General features: G+C 32.3%; 1 protein-coding gene and 1 long non-coding RNA gene across 6 annotated transcripts in view; one reads left to right on the top strand and one right to left on the bottom strand.

Annotated features, from left to right (window-relative positions):
- LOC123262022 (synapsin-like) overlaps nt 1-13,319 on the bottom strand; it is a 118,861-nt gene extending 105,542 nt beyond the window's left edge. The window contains exons 1-2 of one of the 5 annotated variants that reach the window (XM_044723997.1): nt 13,183-13,201; nt 8,884-9,111 (exon numbers count right to left, since the gene is read on the bottom strand). Coding sequence is in view for 1 of the 5 variants with exons in the window: in XM_044723995.1 (XP_044579930.1) it covers nt 13,183-13,193 (11 nt within the window). In the remaining 4 variants the exon portion in view is untranslated. Of the gene's footprint in view, nt 1-8,883; nt 9,112-9,208; nt 9,577-10,302; nt 10,375-13,182 lie in introns of those variants that run through there. The other 4 variants (XM_044723999.1, XM_044723996.1, XM_044723995.1 and 1 more) reach the window with 4 other exon arrangements.
- LOC123262042 lies at nt 2,066-21,430 on the top strand. The gene is made up of 3 exons (XR_006508835.1): nt 2,066-2,209; nt 4,256-4,260; nt 21,419-21,430. It is a non-coding gene; the product is annotated as an uncharacterized LOC123262042 (long non-coding RNA).
- Nucleotides 21,431-21,448: the final 18 nt, after the last annotated feature.

Raw genomic sequence — 21,448 nt, 5'->3', positions numbered from 1 at the left:
CTTCAAGACTGCTGTGTATTAAGAGCTAAAACTCTCAGGGAATTTTTGTCTTATGATAGAGAACACCTCCATAAATTTTAAACATAATCCGCGAGGGTCGCCCCGTAAAAATGTTCTTTTTTGGTGGAATGACCCATATAGTAAATTAAATTTTTTGTTGATAATTAGTTTTTTACCCTAATCTGGCTGCATTTTAATAATTATGTCTTATAAGTAATATAAACTAAAATAAGAAATAACCAAAAAAATTAAATAAGTCTCATAGATTATATTGGTTGTATGTTTATTATCAATTTCTTTATAGTCAAGCTTATTTACTTAAATATGTGATGACTCCTGAGATAAGGAAGTTTTACGCACGAACTCTACCTGTTTATTTATCATTTTTTTTTTCAAAGATTAAATTTCAAAATAAAAGAATCAATTCACAAAGGACTTCTATTTACGTTCTCCTGCAAAGTTTCATGATTTTTTATTCGGTCAAAAAGCGTCCCAGCATCGTGTTCAAAATTTAAATATTCACCTGTCCTACATGTTCTTAAATAAAAAAATTAAATTCAGTATACATCCGGAAGGACTAGCTTGCTCTTGATTCAGATTCCGTAATGAAATTCAAGTTCAAATTTAAAAAATCATTGCTCATAGGAAAAAATATCCAAATTGTAATGAGAAAAATTAATCATAATTCACAGTTAATACTTCACCAAAAGACATGTGTTAATTATATTAGAAACAGTCTACTTTGATAAATTTTGAAATAAATACATGTAGTTACCAAAAAAGTTTTCGGAAAGATGCTTTGAAACTATCTTCGTTCAAATTTTCTTTTGTGCGAGTATTTAAAGCTCAATAACTTTTTACTCGTTAAGATTACGAAGAAACTACCTTCGTACTTTTTTATAGAGAATTAAATTTTCTACAAGAATAATTGATGAAAAATGCATAAAAAAATTTTTTTCGTAGTTTTACCGGATGAAAATGTAAATAAAATTTTTCTACGTGTTAGTTACATGGGAAAATAAAAATTTATTGAGCTTCATGAAGAATTGAGATATCAAGTTGCGCTTTGAAGGGAATTTTTTTTATATCTTAGAAAAGCTTGGAAGATGATAGGCAAAAAACTTTTTTTTTTTGGACCACTCTAATGCTCATATATAATTAGACAAAAACTTTTTTCATCGAGATTGATCCTTATCGAAAATCACAGACTTTATTTTATTTCACAAAACTGGACGTTCAGATTCTTATAAAAATTAAAACAATGAGAGAAAATAACATCCAAAATATATTTAATAACAATCAGTATGGTTTCAGAGAAAATAAGAATATTTGTTAGTAAAAAAACATTCAAAATTTATCTCTGTCTCTCTTTCTCCAACGCGATTTAGTATAGGGAAATTTACTACGTTAATCAAATAAGGTTAGGTTTTGGGATTTGACTCTTGTGGTAACGATAGTACTACCTTAAAGAATATAATTGGAAAAATCGTGAAATTTTGAATATTATTTCTTTCTTTATTAAAATTTTTTTTCTTTTACCAATCTTAATTGAAAAATTCCTTTCACATATCTTCTATATCTATATACATATAAGCGAAATACCACTGACTCATCACCAGATCTCCGAAACTATTGTACCGATTCATTTAAAATTTGGCATAAGTACTCCTTTTTCACCGTAGATGAGAGATAAGAAGCGATATTACGGAATTCCTATCGGAAATGGATTTTCACTTATTGACCCCCGCTCATAAAAGAAATGGTCCGTTGCTATGGTTACCGTTGCTATGGTTACCGTTCTTATGGTTACATTACCATGGTTACCATTACCATTGTTACCATTACCATGGTTACCATTACCATTGTTACCATTACCATGGTTACCATTACTATGGTTACCATTACCATGGTTACCATTGCCATGGTTACGATTGCCATGGTTACCATTGCCATGGTTACCATTGCCATGGTTACGATTGCCATGGTTACCATTGTCATGGTTACGATTGCCATGGTTACGATTGCCATGGTTACGATTGCCATGGTTACGATTGCCATGGTTACCATTACCATGGTTACCGTTGCCATGGTAACCGTTACCATGGTTAGCGTTGCCATGGTAACCGTTACCATGGTTAGCGTTGCCATAGTAACTGTTGCCATACTAACCGTTGCTATGGTTACCGTTGCCATGGTTACCGTTGCCATGGTAACCGTTTATTTCCACGTATATAGTCACTCATCACGATATCTCTGGAACCATAAGACCTAGAGACTTGAAATTTGGTATGAATATTCTTTTCACCGAGCCGAAGTCAGCTAAGAACGGATTTAACGAAATTCCACCCACAAAGGGGGTTGCGGGGGCGTTAACAATCAAAAATTCCCATTTTTAAAATATAGATCCTATCGATTCCAAATTTAGTAAGAATCTTCTGTAAGAGATCTAGAAATAATCTATGAAAGAACTTTACGATATTACACCCCACAGAGGGTTGCGGGGGTGGGTATTAACAATGAAAATTTGTAATTTTCAAGCTATAGCTCCTACAGATTCAAAATTTTATAGGAAATTTCTTTACGTGATGTAAAAATAATTTATGAACGAATTTTACGATATCCTACCCCAAAGAGGATTGCGGGGACGTTAACAATAAAAAATTCCCGTTTTCAAACTATAGCTCCAATAGACTCCAAACTAGGTAGGAATTTTCTGTAAGAGATGTAGAAATAATATAGGAACGAATTTTACGATAGCTCACCCCACAGGGGTTTGCGGGGGTGGGTATTTACAATTAAAATTTTTAATTTCAAAGCTATAGCTCCTATAGACTTCAAATTTGATAGGAGTCTTCTATATGTGATATAGAAATGATCTAAGAACGGATTTTACAACGAATCACCTCCAATAAGGATCGCGGGGTGGGTGTTGACAATAAAAAATGTTAATTTCCAAAATATAGCTTCTGAAAACTCTAAATTTGGTAGAAATCTATTATTTATCCTGTAGAGATCATCTCAAAATGGATTTAAATAAAGTTTACTTCCGATAGGAATTGCGGGGGTGGGTGTTAAAATCTAAAATTTTAATTTCCAAACTGTAACTTCGACAGACTTCAAATTTGGTGGGAGTCTTCATGTATCATGTCAAGTTCAGCTAAGAATGAATTTTATCGAATTCCAATCCCAAAGGGACTGCGGAGGCGTTAACAATGAAAATCTTTCTTTTCAAAACAATAATTTCTATGGACTCGAAGTTTTGTTGGAATATTTTATTTTTAATGTAAAAATCATCTCGAATAGGATCTTACGAAATTTCTCTCTCACATAAGAGTGCGGGAGTGATAGTTGTCAAAAAATTCATATTCTTCAAATATATTTCCTAGAGATATAAAATTTGATAGAATCTTAAGAGAAACAGGTCATTACAGGGATGGCCTCCAAGGTCAACGGATTAAAATATTTTCCTTTTTTAATAATTATATTTTCTTACCACAATCGTCTCTTTGGCAGCGGCGAAAAAGTCATTGTAAGGTTTCTAAAATTTAACTTTACATGTAGCTATATAGTCGACGGACTAAGTATTTTGCATACATTTGATTTTTGCTGATCACATAACCAAAGAATTGTTCTTATTACGGGATCGCGGGAATGTAACAGATTAAAATGAAAACATTTTCTAAACACTTGAGATGCAAAAAAGAAATTTGGCTATTCATTTTAAGAGATTTCGTAAAATCAAAAATTAAAATCGTAAATCCAAAAATGATTATTCATTTTTGGAGAAAGTCACGGGAATGTTATAGTGATTGCACATTGAAAGTTACAATGGATAATCGCTAGAATTATGACATGGATAAAAGGTACAGGCCAATCCGATAGAATTTTGAATCTGTACAAGTCAGAACAATACTCCAATTGAATTTCAAGTCTAGATCTCAAAATACAATTCTATAAAGTGCCCAGCGGAGCGGGCGGGTAACAGCTAGTATATATATATATATATAAGCGAAATACCACTTACTCACTCATCACGAGATCTCCGAAACTATTCGCCCGATTGACTTGAAATTTAGCATAGTTACTCCATTCGTGATGTAGACGCTCACTAAGAACGGATTTTACGCAATTCCTAGCCAAAATGGATTTTTCGTCTACCATCACGTATGCTACCCCCTCCCCCCTCTCATTCTTTCCCTCCCCTCCCGTGCCTTCTTCCCCCTTCCCTATATCTCTCTCTCTTTTTTTTTTTTAGAAAATGTCATTTTGATTCGCCAATCTAAGAAACCATCAAGTGGCACCCATCAATTATAGAACTCAGCCCCCCCCCCCCCGCAACCACCCACGCTAATCAACGGTTGCCATAGTTACCGGTGTTATGGTTACCGTTGCCATGGTTACCGTAACTATGGTTACGGTTACTATGGTTACCGTTGCTATAATAACTGTCAAAATAAATGAATTGTAATAACAAATTCGGTTGTCAACTAAATTCAGACAAATATCTTTTGATTTCAAATTTTATGGATTGATTGTTGGGACAGTAGGAATTAATAATCATACTTTTTTTAAGAAAGAATAGCTGAATCATTAGTAACTGATATAGCTAATATATATTGTAATGATCATAAAGGATGAACTCCATTATATCATAACACAGCTAAATATAACATAAATTTATTAAGTTGATTCTGTTAAATGATTATACTGATTTTAATGATTAAAATTAAAATGGTAAAATGTGTCTGATGTATTTTTTCTAAAATTTTACAACGATATCGTTTAATTATTATAATAAAAAGGTTGATGTAAGTTAATTCTTAATAAAATGAATAATAAATATTTTTTTCAATACCACTTAATTTGTAATGAATTTCTTGATAACAAAGATTAAAAATATTCATTTTTATATTTATAAGCAGAAATAAATTTACTCATTAACTTATCGATGTTAATTTTCAATCAAATTTATATAATAACATTGTTGTTTATATTCTCAATTAATATATGATTTATTTCATAATTTTGATTACTAATATTGATATTTTTATGAAAAATGGTGCTGAAATAAGAAATAATAATCTGAATTAACAATCTTAATAACGTTATTGAAGTTAGTGCTCAGACAAAAGAATAATATAACATATTTATTTATGTAATTTATTAACAAATTCAGAGCTGTAAAAACAATTATTTTATAGATAAAAAGCGATATCATTTTGTTAAGATTGATGAAATTAATTATTTTGTTTATATTTTTTGTATGGGTTGAAAAATTAAATTTTATTGCATGCCCAGCGAAGTGGGCGGGTATCTATCTATATATATATATATATATATAAGAGATTTCCACGTATATACTCACTCATCACGATATCTCTGGAACTATAAGACCTAGAGACTTGAAATTTGGTAGGAATATTACTTTCACCATGGAGAGGTCAGCTAAGAACGGATTTTAAGAAATTCCTTCCCCAAAGGGGTTTGCGGGGGCGTTAACAATGAAAAATTCCCGTTTTTAAACTATAGCTCCTATCGACTACAAATTTGGTAGGAATCTTCTGTAAGAGATGTAGAAATAATCTATGAACGAATTTTACGATATCTCACGCCCACAGGGGGTTGCGGGGGTGGCTATTAACAATGAAAATTTTTAATTTTCAAGCTATAGCTCCCATCGACTTCAAATTTGGTATAAATCTTCTGTAAGTGATGTAAAAATAATTCATGAACGAATTTTACGATATCTCACCCCTACAGGGTGTTGCGGGGGTGGGTATTAATAATGAAAATTTTTAACTTTCAAGCTATAGCTCCTATCGACTCCAAATTTGGTAGGAATCTTCTGCAAGTGATGTAAAAATAATTTATGAACGAATTCTACGATATCCCACCTCACAGGAGGTTGCGGGGGTGGGTGTTAACAATGAAAATTTTGAATTTCTAAGGTGTAGCTCCTATATGCTCCAAATTTAGTAAGAATTTGCTATATGTGAGGTATCAATGATTTAAGAGCGGATTTTATAACCTATTCCCAATATGGATTTCGGGGTGTGTGTTAACAATGAAAATTTTAAATTTCCAAGCTATAAGGCCTACATGCTCTAAATTCGGTAGAAATCTTCTATATGTGATGTAGAAATAATTCATGAACGAATTTTACTATATCCGACCTTAAAAAAGATTGTGGGGGCGTTCACAATGAAAAATTCCCGTTTGCAATACATAGCTCTTATAGACTCCAAATTTGGTAGGAACCTTCTATATGTGACAGAGAAATAATCTACTAGCGGATTTTACGAGAAACCACCCCCAACAAGGACTGCGGGGATGGGTGTTAACAATAAAAAATTTTAAGTTCCAAAACATAGCTTCTAAAAGGTGTAAATTTGGTAGGAATCTTTTATTTGTCATGAGGAGATCATCTCAAAACGGATTTCAAAAAATTCTACTTCCGATAGGGATTGCGGGGGTGGATGTTAAAATCTAAAATTTTAATTTCCAAACTGTAATTTCTACAGACTCCAAATTTAGTAGGAATTTTCGTGTATAATGTCAAGTTCAGCTGAGAATGGAATTTATCGAATTCTAACCCCAAAAGGGATTGCGGGGGCGTGAACAATGTAAATCTCTCATTTTCAAACAATCGTTTCTATGGATTCAAAGCTTTGTTGGAACCGTTTATTTATAATGTAGAAATCATCTCAAATAGAATCTTACAAAATTCCTCCCCAACATAGAAGTGCGGGAATAATAATTGTAAAAAAATTTATATTCTTCAAATACTGTTCCTACAGATATAAAATTTGATAGAATCATACTCTCTAAACATGAATTAGTGAAATTTCCCTTAAATAAGTGAATATTCACTTATTTAAGTGAATTTTCACTAATTCATGTTTAGAGAGTAGATAACAGCAAAATTCGTCGCACTTTAAGCTAGACCGATTTCAACTTCACTTATGAGACCTGCGATCACTTTAACTGAAACTTTTAATGCTTATTTCAAATTTTTTTCTTTATGTTAATTATTATTCATTTTTGGAAGAAAGCCACGAGAATGTTATAGTGATTGCACATTGAAAGTTACAATGAGTATTAGCTAGAATAATCACATAGATAAAAGGTACAGGCCAATCCGATGGAATTTGGAATCTGTGCAAGTCAAAACAATACTCGAATTTAATTTCAAGTCTAGATCTAAAAATACAATTCTATTAAATTCTAAATACAATGCTAAGTGCCCAGCGGAGCGGGCGGGTAACAGCTAGTATATATATATATATATATATATACATATATATATACAGAGTGCCCCAGAAGTAACGGACGCCATTGTAGCATCTGATAAAAAAAAAATAATTCTGAGACGAAAAGTCCTTAGCCATTTTTTGATCAGGTGCATAGATAATTAATTATTAATTCAAATAACGTCCTTTTATGCGTTAGAGAGAGAGCATCAGTGTCCAGTCAAGTGCGTTCCAAACGAAGACGCTTGCAAGTGTGAATGTGTAAGTAAATGTGTGAGACTACGTTAGCTATAGTAGCTAGTTAGTCATACAGTTAGTTGTGTCTTTGTTTGGCATATATTTTACTGGACACTGGCGCTCTTTCTCTAACACATAAAGAGACGTTATTTTAATTATTAATTAATTATCTATGCGTTTATATATATATATATATATATATATATATATACAGGGTGTCCCAAAAGTCACGGACGCCATTGTAGCATCTGATGAAAAAAATAATTCTAAGACGAAAAGTCCTTAGCCATTTTTCAATTAACCGCATAGATAATTAATTATTAATTAAAAATAACGCCTCTTTATTTGTTAGAGAGAGAGCGCCAGTGTCCAGTAAAGTATGTGCCAAACAAAGACACAACTAACTGTATGACTAACTAGTTTCTATAGCTAACGTAGTCACACATACTAATTTCCACATTTTTACAAATATAAATAATGCTGTGAAGCGGGAAAGAATAGGAGTTACGGTAATTATTACGTGAAGCGTTCCACATTTACTTACACATTCACACGTGCAAGCGTCTTCGTTGGAACGCACTTGACTTGACACTAGCGCTCTCTTTCTCTCTCTCTCTAATGCATAAAAGGACGTTATTTTAATTAATAATTAATTATCTATGCGTCTGATTAAAAAATGGCTAAGGACTTTTCGTCTCAGAATTATTTTGTTTATCAGATGCTACAATGGCGTCCGTTACTTGTGGGACATCCTGAGTATATATATTTAACCAAAATTTTTAACATCGGGTAGACCTGCTACTACGTAGCAGATTACTCAATGTTGGTTATACTTCTGTCTCTCACTCTCGCTTCCAGTCTCAACTAAAACCCAAGGCACCAAATAATTTTAACACAAGAGAATTTACCAAAACACAATAAATGTAGCTCACAACGAAAAATACTCTAAAACTCAATAAATAAAAAAAAAACTAGAGCCTGAGACTAGTAGCTAAAGCGTAAAGACAGGTAAACCACGGTGTCGCTTAGTATGCTGGTTTGTGGAGAGGGAGGGATTCGGATACAGATAAGAATTAATGTGATTATTAATACGCTTAGATATTCAATTGATCTTTGATTTATTAACAAACTGAATATCAAAAATCATAAACTTGACTCGATGCAAAATCATAAATATTACAAAAATATACGGAATAATTTACTGACTAAATAATAATTAACTGAAACCTCAATGTAGCGTGATAACTTAAAAACGATAGCTTAAATATAACCTGGAGCTTAGACAATTCTCATAAAGAATAATGAAACCCCAAAAATAAACTGACTCTAAAATCGTAACTAAAACGTACTCAAAAATTAACCCATAAATAAACTCAACATAAAAAAACTAACATACCTTTAACATACCGTTCCTCGAGCAAGGATATCCCTTGGCGATTATTCTCCTGGGATTGGCTTTGGATTGGAACCATACACGTAAAAATATAGCTCAAAATAATACCCAAAAATGACCATTTGGCTTCCACCGCCAACATGGTCAGCTGCCTTCGGTAGCCTGCCACCCGTACCGTACCTGACCAAGTACTGACTCCCGACGAAGTTGGTCAATCCTCGTCGTAGCCAACTAAAATAAAAATGTCTTCAATGACATACCGGTTCCAACCTCAACCAAATCCCTTATACTGGAGCGCTGACATTACAATCAGACTTTTATAATTCACCAGGAAATCTCAGAGGGCTAGAAGCTTAGCATCTACGAGGCCGGGTGACTCCAAGGTCCCACTCCATGACAACGTAGACTCGTCCACAAGCTCGAGACGCCAACTTAATTTTCACTAAACTTTAACCTCCTACTCAAACTGACTCTAAACTGACTCTTTCCAAAAATATAAAATACTGTGTCTCAAATATAAAATTCTAAAACAATAATAATAACTGTAGCATAAATGTAGCCTTTAGTGCGAAACAAAACTGTAGTCAAGATGGCTGAAAAGAGAAGTCGTGAGCGACTCTCTGCTGTATTCTGTAACCTGCGACTGTACTCGGCATGAGCTAACACTGGAATGTATGTCTTCACTCGGCAAAGGCCGGAACTAGTCTCCCCCGATCTGTTCGCGGGATCGACGATGAACGTTCGGGTCGATATCCCTTCTCTATAACGTGAATATACCACGTGACTTTAACTACTATACTGTATCCCTACCTATAGCTTTACTTGATACCCAAAAATACCTACTTTATCTACCCCTGAATTATCACACTTTAATTAATTATAAACTCAAACCACTTAAAATAATTTTGAGTTATCACTAGAGGTAACAAAAGACAGATTTATAGGACTGTGACGTTCACTTGTCATAGACCCCTATAAAAAAAATAACGTCACAATATATATATATATAGACACCATCGTAAAAATCGTCAGGAAGCTTGCTAGGACCTCAAAACGTCGGGATCTAATGAAAACTCGATTTTCGAAAAACAGGGTAAAACCAATAACTTCTCAATTTTTGAAAATTTTCAATTTTCTTAGCAGGAAGTTAAAAAATTATTGAAACCATAGTTTTTCAAAATAATTTCTGAGCTGCTTCATCGATCAATTCCATAACCTAACCAGCTCTTAACCTAAAAAAATTACATCGAACGACGTGTGAAAAATCAAAATCGATTCATTCTTTCGTGAGTTAAAAAAGTTTCCATTATGAAAATAGTCTCACTTATTTTCCGCGAGGCTCTTTTGGTCTTTTAATTAATTTTTGGTCTCAATTCAATTGATATTTCATTCTGTATGATTAAGTCATAATTAAATGCTTACCAGAAAACTTGTTGTTGAAAAAACAATACCGTTTCGAGTTATTGATGATACATTTTCTTAAGCAAACTATTCAAATTCGGTTGTTTGCGACATTTCGATGTAGTTTTTTCATGTAAAAAAAAGTGTACATTTCGATGCATTATTCAAGATACAAGAAACTTATTTATAAATAATACACTTGCTTGACAATTGACCGTTACGCTTTTCGTAAAAAATAAACAGTTTGATTCGATTCTGAGCATACTTTACATTTCTATATCTACAAATGATTAGGTTATCCCGGGAAGAAATGATCAGGACTGATCAGACCTGTTCATATCTGATCAGGCCTGAAATCCGACCTGATCAGACCTGTTCATGTATGTTAATGTCTGAAAAGTTAAATACGCTCAGACCTGATCAGACCTGTCCATGCCTATTCATGTCTGAAGTGTTAAATACGCTCAGACCTGATCAAACCTGATCAAGCCTGTTAATGCCTGCTCATGTCTGTTCATGCCTGTTCATGTATGAAGCATTAAATACGCTCAGACCTGATCAGATCTGATCAAGCCTGTCCATGCCTGTTCATGTCTGAACCGTTAAATACGCTCAGACCTGATCAGACCTGTCCATGCCTGTTCATGTCTGAAGCATTAAATACGCTCAGACCTGATCAGATCTGATCAAGCCTGTTCATGTCTGAAGCATTAAATATGCTCAGACCTGATCAGACCTGTCCATGCCTGTTCATGTCTGAATTGTTAAATACGCTCAGACCTGATCAGACCTGTCCATGTCTGATCATGTCTGATCTAGCCTAAAATAGATAAGGATTAAAACACCATATATCAGCTGACAAGAACTGTTCATGCATGATTTGCCCTCTTAAATGATATTTTAAGTCTGGAAGAAAAATTTTATCGAACTATAGACTGCAGTTCTATTTTTAAAATTAATTTGTTTCGTATGACGTATCAGTTTCTATCCCCTTATAAATTTTAAATGTACAATTTTCATCAAAAATTTCGACTTATATAAGCATGAACTTTTTAATTTTCCATGCCAAAACGATGATTTTTAACGATGAATTTTGACGCAATGACATAAAATTTTTTACTGTGTTCCATTGAATACGCGAAAAATAAGATTATTTAGTAAAAGTTTGAGTTTGATAGCGTGAAAATACCAAAATATATCAGTTGATATCGATAGGCGATAATAAGTCCTTTCAAGGTGTCTGTTATTATCTTAAGCTACGCCTTGGTCCATTGCAGTAGTGTCAAAGGCTGCTAAATTGTAGAACACACAAATAATTATTCATTTCCTATACGTTTTAATTAAAAAAAACTTCAATTTTAAAAGAAAACAATAAAGTTATAATTACGGAATAAACCTTGAAGAAATTTTTTTTTTACTTTACATAGAACCATATGTTAATAGAGCGGAAAAAATACATAGCCGTCCCAAATAAATCACTCTAATATACACAATAAAAAATTTTGCGTCATTGAGTCAAAAATCTTAGTGTTAAAAATTTTTTTGTTAAATATTTAACACTTTTATGTGTAAATTTAACATTTATTCTGTTAAATCAACACAAAAAAGTGTTAAATATTTAACATACAAATTTTTAACACAAAATTTTTTGACGCAATGACGGGAAATTTTTTACTGTGTATAATTAATTATTAATAATTAATAAATTAAGTATAGAACTCCGTTAACTATAAGAATAAGTCATGTATAAAATTTGAATTACTTAAAGTAGTTTGAAAGGTACGCTAGAGTTAAGATAAGTCATTGGGTCAACAGGTAAAGTATCAGTCTAAAGAGCGCAACGTACATGGTTCAAATTTCCGTCGGCACCAATCTTTTTTTTTTTTTTTATGGACCTGATCGAGTCAGACATGAACAGATCTGATCAGACATGAACATGCCTGGCCAGGTCTGATCAGACCCGGTCATTTTTCATATCTGATCAGACCTGAAGACTCATGCCTGTTCATATCTGATCAGATCTGATCATTTTTTCCCGGGATCATAATTGCTCTGTAAACCAGCACAGAAGTTATGTAAGCAAAAATTTTTTTTTAATTTTATTAGAAGACTCGTTCCGAATTTTTTGAAAAACTAAGTTGGATGATTCTTTTCACTCATGATAAATAGATCTGGACCGGTCAATTCATTCCAATTTTGTAAGCGATTGACTTATACAAACACACACTCACGAGCACACTTGAGAACTTCTGCTTGAAATTGGTTAAAATAGCTTTTTATTTAATCGAAATATCAATATCTGATTGAATTCTTGCATATTGAACTTAAACAATAACCTTCCTAATTTTTGAAGAATTGTAATTTTTTAGTAGAAAAGCGAACATTGTCGAAATAACTGAACATCTCTAAGTATCCATATCAGAAACGAACACAGTAATTCGATTCATTTCAATATCGTTTTTTATTACACTCAGTCTATTATATCACATAAAATTAAGATTTATTTTGAATGTCTTTTTGTATTTATGCACTTGTTTCTTTAATTGATTTTTTCTATATTTTTAAATATTTAGTAATATACAAAGATACGTATCTTCTTTTTTACTTAATAAAATATTTTACGTTTTTATGAAAAGTAAAATCATGATATAACAAGCTTTATATAATATCTCTCATTGTTATGAATGCTTCAGTTAGAACAATTATGATTTTTAAACAATGACATCTTAGATCTAACATTAAAACGATGATGGATTTAAATTAGTTTTCCATAAAACTATTCAGGTTTCTCTACTACCTTTATAGAATTTTCATATCTTTCATTTTAATTGCAAAAACAAGCGACTTATTTTGCTTCTCGCTATTAGATTATTTTTAAGAATCGAAACTTTAATAACTCACCCAAATCCCATGCATGCACCCTATTCACTAGTTGACTGATAAAACGGCACAATCTATAGAAAAACTTTGAGGGTGTTACCCGGCTTGCTATGGGTCGATAATATCGCGGTTGCGTTGTTGAATTTAAGAAAGAACACACAAGATCTTACGTTTGCCTACCCCTTATACACTTTATTCACAACCGATTTTATATCTTCTATAAATATAAAATATATGTAGGCCATTTTACTTAAACAAAAAGGCGATCTATCTGGTCTATCGCTTAAACTTTATATGATTACTATTTATATGTATAATATAAATTTATATTATATTTATATAATTTTTTTTATTTTTTCATCAAAACCCATCTTTATGATTATATACACTCATTTTAACACTAAAGGTGCCGAAAAATTACAAAACTATCTCAAGACTAAACCATAGTATTATAAGAAATTTAGCTTTTTAATAACGTCCTAAATAAATTTCGGAACGAAATACAACAAAGTTTTCAAAGAAGAACACTCAACCAGCTATTGCAGAAGCTTTGTATTATCCGATTTCATTATTTTTCTAAAAAATTACAATTTCCTTCCCTTAATGAATTTTGTACAAAGAAAGACGTTTGCTTGAGCCTCGGAAATTAGTGAGGAAAATTAATGATACGAAAAAAAACTGTAATGGAGTTTACCACAAGGTTTTGGTAAACGTCATTGCAGTTACAACTACCAGGTTCGAGGTATAAATAACTATATATGGATTAAAATTAACTGGTTACAGAAGTTCAATTTGCTTTAAGTGTGTGGATTACTTTACCATCCATGTGGTTTTCGGAACTCCAAGCTGTAGTTGAAATTACTACACGATCGAGTCCGTCATAGTGAAACCGATCGCAGAGGTTACTTATGATCTTTGTAATTTACATTGATGATTATAATCAAACACAATAAAGATATTATGATAATAATAAATAAATAGATATGTTCTAATTTATAAACAGGAAAAAAAATTGATTTGAATCCGTAAATAAATTTGAAGAGCTTCATTTTCTTGATTTAAAAGGAAAAATTCTTAAGCTAAGAAATTTGTCTTGGCTTAAGTAAATTTTACTTGATTCAAGAATTTTTTATCTTGATTCAAGTTAATAAAACTCTTCAAATTTATTTTCTTGGTTCAAGAGTTTTTCTCTTGATTCAAGTTAATTTTTTTTTCTAGAGCTTCTAAAAAAATTTGAAAAATAATTGACCTTGCAGGCCATCCTTGAAACTTCCTGCTATGTTTGAGTTGAAAACACTTGAGAAATTTCGTATGATATAAATCACTCTTCGAGCCCGAAAATCTAATAGTATGGGTCGGGCTTTTTCGTAAAAATTTATTACTACAATATCTCCCAAATAAATCAACTTATTTTGATGTGGTTTGCATCAATCAATGTTATTTTTTGAGCTCGGGAGCTGATTAGATTTTATATTCGATTGATGGACTCAATTAAAGGTTTTTGCAAAAAAACATTATTTCGAAAATTTTATTTTTGAGATTTCTCAAAATCTACTGAGCCGAATCGATTCAACCTCACATGAGATCTATTGAAAATAAAACTTTTCAAATGCTGAAAACCCCGTTTCGATCGGTCAAGCCGTTCGAAAGTTATGAGAATATAAGACTACATACATGCTCACATACACACATACATACATAGAAAAGACATCCTCGCAGAAATACACTTCTCACAAAAATTAAGGGAGCAAGAAAAAAATCCAAATTTTTGGGAGATTTTCAACAGGTTGTAACTTTCAGAAAAATGGTCGTACGGCAAATAAAAAAAAAGGAAATTGTAGATCTAAATGTCTAGTTTTTGGATCTAAGTTTGAAAATTTTTTTTGAGTAATCTTAAGAGAACCACCGAAAAAAGAATTTTCGAAATTTTTTTGATTTTTTTTTTTTAATCTACGGACTTGGAAAAAATTTTTTTGACTTAACCTCTATATGGACCGGGTAAGTTGTTTATTTAGCTTAAATTTGTTTTTTTTTTTTTTCCAAAGATGTCGATACGAGCATCTTTCGCTGAGATATCGGTGTTTGAATGGAAATAGTTATTTTCGATACGTGTTCAGTCGTATACTTATATTTCTAGTATAACATTTTTAATTAATTTAAACAATTTTATATTTTTTTTATCATAGGCGAAAGTTGCTAAGATGTTTGAAAAATAATATTTTAGTTTTAAATGTAGAATTTAAATCCGTAGTTCTAAATACTTTTACTTTGTAGTACCTAGAAAAAGGTTCATTTATTTGTTCGATATTATTTATGACTATAAAATTCCCAGCCTATGTATTGCATTAACAGTCTAGACAATTTTTACTTTTTATGTTTAAGCTATTTTCTACCCTTAGAATAGTAAATGAATTTGTAATGGTAATTTTTGGGATATTTTTTCATAAGTATTTTCCTTTATTTGCTTATGGCCATAAAATTGATACCCGGGTTATATGACGGTCTGGATTTTTACTTTTGGTAAATTCCGTATTTTAATTTTTTTTATTGCTAAATAAGTTTAGAAATATTTTGTAAATTTATCGCCCATCCAGGTAAAAATCTTTGCACCCGTATTCCCTTTCCTACTTATTTTTCTAAACTGCATAGCTTGCAATTATCCCGCCTTCAAATTATTTCCTGGTTAACTATTCGTTGCCAAATATTCCTACTCCTAATTTTTCCTGCTTGTGATTGTAACGCCTAGTTCTTACTCTCCCCGAGTCGAAAAATAAAACGTAGATTGAACGTATTAAACGTTGAAATCGTCGATTGAACGTATTGAACGTTCAAATCGTCGGTTGAACGTATTGAACGTTCAAATCGTCGGTTGAACGTATTGAACGTTAAAATCGTCAGTTGAACGTATTGAATGTTCAAGTCGTAGATTTAATGTTTTTAACGTATCGAAAGTGAGATTTAAACTGTCATTTCAGGTGAGAATCATCAAATTTGATCATTGACTGAGTTTTAGATTAACTTCAATTTGCCAAAATTTGGGTCATATCTGATGTAAGGTTTTACTTAAAGGCTGGACTGAGACTCAGCTCTCAGTCTGGTATGACCAGATTTTGAGCCGTTGTTCATGACTCGAGTCTCCTTTGAGGCTGGTTCCGATCATTAGATTGAATTTATTTTTTTTTTTTTTTTTTTTTTTTTTTTAGACTTTTGGACGACCTACTACCATATAAAAAGAAGATTTATATTGCAATATTTTATAAATACTGGGAAAGAAATTAATTTTTAATTGTAAAAAATTTAATTGAGCTTGCTATATTAAAAAAAGCATTACCCAAGCGGCACAAATTTTTTTTTGTTAATGTATTGTTAAATTCAAGTTGATAATTATAAATTTCTGACTTCTTGTTAAATAAAATCTCTCAAAAAGTCAATATTTTATTTTGTGACGCTTGGGGTGTTATAAATTCTGCACCACCAGAATTTAAAAGTTATTGGTTACACGGTATTTGAAAAATTGACTCTAATTTTTTTTTCAAAATACGCAGAGGTTCGGAAAACAAGAAATGTTAGTATGACTTCCATTTTACCACGTGATTACTTCGAAAGATTTTATTCACTTCTCATCAATTTTTGTACCTCGCGATTTACATATTTATGTAAAAATACATTTCAAACATTAATTTTATAAATCTGGTCTTATAAATCAGTTTCAAATATTAATAGTGAGCAGTAGAAAAATTAAACGTTTACTTCTAAAGACTAAAATTATTTAGTGTATTATGATTTTTGTAGCATATAACTTCTTAGCTTTTGATGAGATTAATCGATTGCTCAACTGATAGATTGTTTGTGGGTTACTTACCGACAGAATCGATTGTATACTCGAATTTGAATATCGATTGTGGATAATCGAATGTCAACGAGCCGGACATTTGGTAAGTATTTATAAAAAATGAAACAATAACAAGGGTGAACCGTTTTTCTAATTTTTTTGCTGGAATCAAATTAAACTGTTATTTATTCGAGCTCATTTCTGTAAAACCTAAAAAGATAATTTTGTTACGAGGAAAATTTTATAGTGACTTATTTTTTTTCGAAAAATCTTGGAAAATAATTATCGAGATACTTTAATTTTCTTCTTGTCTTTATTCAGCAATGATTCATGGATGTAATTTTATTTCAGTATTTTTGTAAGAAACTTACGGTGGTATTACAATGAATAATTTCATGTTTTTGTTAAAATTTTTTATTATTTAAAGAATGATTAGTTTTAATTCATGAGTGTATACCTTTTTTTCAGTTGTAAATAAATTTCTACAAAATAACTACAGAAGAGATTTTCTATTAACCAGTTTCTTAATTTCAAAGACACTTTACATGTTTAATTCTTAGAGATTTTCTGACTTATTCGTTAAATTTTTCATTTAAATTTTCAGAAAAAGTTGTCCATAATAAATGAACATTCGAAATGTTTTTTTTTTTTTTTTTAATATAGAATAAATTTTTTTTGCTCGACGGGCAGAAAGCGTCAAATTTCGGCCCGCTGCGCTAAACGAAATTGCCACTTTCTGCCTTCGTCGAGCAAAAAAATAGCATACACTCCTCGGGAAGTAAATAAGAAAGCCTCAGATCACATGTTTCTTGACCTCGGCTTCGCCTCGGCCAACAATTACATGTGATCTGAGACATTTCTTACTTTACTTCCCTCGGTGTGTAATATACTATTTATATTGGTTATTTAATCTTGTAAAATGATAGACTAATAGCAACTATATTTTGGTTTGCAAATTTTTTTATCCGTGATATCTTCGTATTTAAAGCAATACATAGAAAAAGTGAATAAGAATTTTCTTATTTTTGCATAGGAAGAATTTCTAAAATAAATAAATATTGCGCTAAGTTTTCTATTTACCAAGCTCTAGCCCATGAATCTATTGTCCTCTAATCAATGACTTCAAATTTTTTAAATGTTTTGAAAATCGAAAGAATAAACTTTGGAAATGATAAAGCACTGCTATATAATGAATATTACTATAATATATAGTGGAGTTATAAAGATTTAACTAATGTTTTTAACGATTATAACATGTAACACGTTCAACCGACGATTTTAACGTTCAATACGTTCAACCAACGATTTTAACGTTCAATACGTTCAAACGACGATTTTAACGTTTAATACGTTCAACCGACGATTTAAACGTCTAATACGTTCAACCGACGATTTCAACGTCTAATACGTTCAATCTACGTTTTATTTTTCGACTCGGGTCCTTGTAATAATTTTTGTATTTTCTCTAAGTCAGTTATCTTTACATACTTTGTAGCGCACAGTCGCATTTCGTAACTTTAAATAAATTAAAGTTTAATTCAACCTCATTGGTTTTACTTGGCGCAATCTACTTGTAAGATTGTCCACATACCTTGTGAATTAATTATTAAATTCACAAATTGAAATAACTATTTGGTATAAAATATACTCATTAATTTTATACGTAACTGTACAAATACTTGCGATAAACTAATCGTGAGTCAAATCATTGGTCCCTCGAGCCGGATTGCTTAAGAATACATAGCATCTAGCATTATAGTTATTTTTCTTGTAATTGCGCAAGAATTATCAATTTCGAGTCAGTGCGTACTCAGTAAGAATTAAGTAAATTTTTGAAGCGTTATTGTCACACTGTTCACGTTGGCTCATTTCCCGTGTATCAGTTATCCAGCGAAGAATTTTCATCATCTGTTCCCGATCAATCGTCATTGCCCAGCAAGAAAAACTGTATGCAGTGTTTCTGAGCATCCCAGTATCCAGTATTCGTCATCAGGATTCGTGGTAGTCTTCCAGTTGGTAATATTGTCAATAACTGACTATACTTCCTACATAATTAATTCTTTACCGATATAAATTGCCTGTAATTTGTATTATTTGTTTTGATATATTTAATTCCTTCAGTTTACACTATTTATCATGGCTGAAGCTCAGGTAAAAGCTTTAATTACTAAACGTGCGGGTACCAAGAAATCCTTGACTGCATTTATTAATTTTTTGTCCAAATTAAATTCTGAGACTGATGTTCCTAATCTTGAAAAGCGGTTTCATGATATCCAGGAAGTGCGTAAAAAATTCATAACATATCAAGATGAGCTTGAAGGGTTGCTGGAAGAGTCTGATGAACTTCTTGACTATCGCGTCAATTTTGACGATGCTTATTTTGATGCCATTACTAATGCCGAAAATCTTTTATCTAAATTTTCTAAAAATTATACCTTGACGCCGGCTATAGCCGTGCAAACGCCCAATATTTGTCAAATTAGCCCTACTGCTGGTGCTAGTAATTTAATTCCTCCAGCTAATCAGCATTCAAATACAATGTCTAATGCTTCGCAAGCTCCTGATCAATTTGCTTTCCCAAATACTACGCAGCCAATGACTATGAATCAGCAAAGTTTAGATGCTGTAAACCAGCAATTATTATTGTCTCAGCTATCGCAAAACGCATTTGATAATTTGCATTCTTCGAGCTTACCAACTATTTCCTTGCCAACTTTTAGCGGAAACTTTGATGATTGGTGGGGTTTTCACGACTTATTTCGTTCTTTTGTTCATAATGATGATAAAATTCCGCCGATTAGAAAATTATTCTATTTAAAAAGTTGTCTGAAAGGTGAAGCATCTGAAGTTATCTCGGCCATCGGCTCTTCCGATGGTAATTATAAAGTAGCTTGGGAAATTTTGAAGGAAAGATATGATGATCGCAAGTACATACGTGATTGTCATATAAAAGCTATTGTTGATATCCCAAATATTTCTAAAGAGTTTTCATTCCGAGCCTTTCTAGATTGCCTGCAAAAGCACTTGCGTGCTCTTGCCGCGTTGGAAGAACCCATTGAATCATGGGATTCCATATTAATTGTATTGCTTCGAGAAAAACTTAATTCATCTGCTCGTGAGAGGTGGGAAGATTGCAGTAGTGGCGTAGTTCGGCCTACTATAAAAAATTTCATTGATTTTCTCAAAAGACGCACTCAGGTAGAGGGCAGTAGAGCTCAGTTTTCAGCTTCTAAGCCTGCTCAGGAAAAATATACTTCAAGATTCAATAAGCGTTCGCAACAAGCGTTTGCAGCTTCGACCTATGAAGCCTCTTGTGTATTTTGTAATGAAACTGGTCATCAAGTTTATAGCTGCAATCAATTTGCAGCCTTAGCGCCTTATGCTCGTTTCGAAGCATCAAGGAATGGTGGCTGGTGTACTAATTGCCTGAAAAAAGGACATCGTTCTTCGAAATGTACCTCTCAAGCATGCCGCAACTGCAAACAAAAGCATCATACCTTGTTACATTTCGACAAATCAAATAATTTTGCTTCTGAAACACCCAAAACTCAGGTTTCATCGCATTTTGCAGCAAATTGCACTAATATGCAAGCTCAAACATCTTCTTAAGCCTTATTAGCCACTGCCTTAGTTGACATTGTTAACCATCAAGGCAAAAGTAGAACCTGTCGTATATTTTTAGATGCAGGTTCACAAGCACATTTCATAACTGAAGAGATTGCTAGCTTCTTAAATCTCATTAAAAAACCAGCTAACATATATGTTACTGGAATCGACAATACATCGACTAATGTTAAATTTTCTACTCAAGCGATATTGCGATCCAGAGCTAGCAGATTAGTCATGCAATGCCAACTATTGTAATTAATCATATAGAGCTTGGCATACCTAAGAACATCAAATTAGCAGATCCAGAGTTCTTCAAGCCTTCGAAGGTTGATGCTCTAATTGGTGTTAAATTATTTTACAAATTGCTTAGCATTGGACAAATTTCTTTGAAAAATCATTCTAATGCTGTTTTACAAAAAACTCAACTAGGCTGGATAGTGGCTGGCGAAGTTAGTCTGTCTTCTCAACCTTCCAGAGTATCTTGTCATGTATCTTTACATTCTGATCCTCCTGATGTAAATTTAACCCGTTTTTGGGAAATAGAGGAGCTTCCCTCTGGTCCAACGCTATCCTCGGAAGATAAGGCTTGTGAGGAGCATTACGCTCTTCATACGAGAAGACATCCAGACGGAAAATATGAAGTTAGATTGCCGTTTAATAGCAAAAAATCCGCATTAGGTGAATCATATTCAACAGCATTGAAACGCTTTTATGCTTTGGAGCGTAAATTTCAACAAAGGCCTGAAATTCAGCGTGATTATATTGAATTTAGATGAATATTTGTTATTAGGCCACATGTCCCTTGCAGACAACCAGGATGCCAGAGTATATCCTTAAATGACTCCC

Source organism: Cotesia glomerata, linkage group LG3 (assembly GCF_020080835.1).
Source record: "Cotesia glomerata isolate CgM1 linkage group LG3, MPM_Cglom_v2.3, whole genome shotgun sequence".
NCBI lineage: Eukaryota > Metazoa > Arthropoda > Insecta > Hymenoptera > Braconidae > Cotesia > Cotesia glomerata.
The sequence above is the reverse complement of the archived record's forward strand: the minus strand, read 5'-3'. Positions and strand labels throughout refer to the sequence as shown.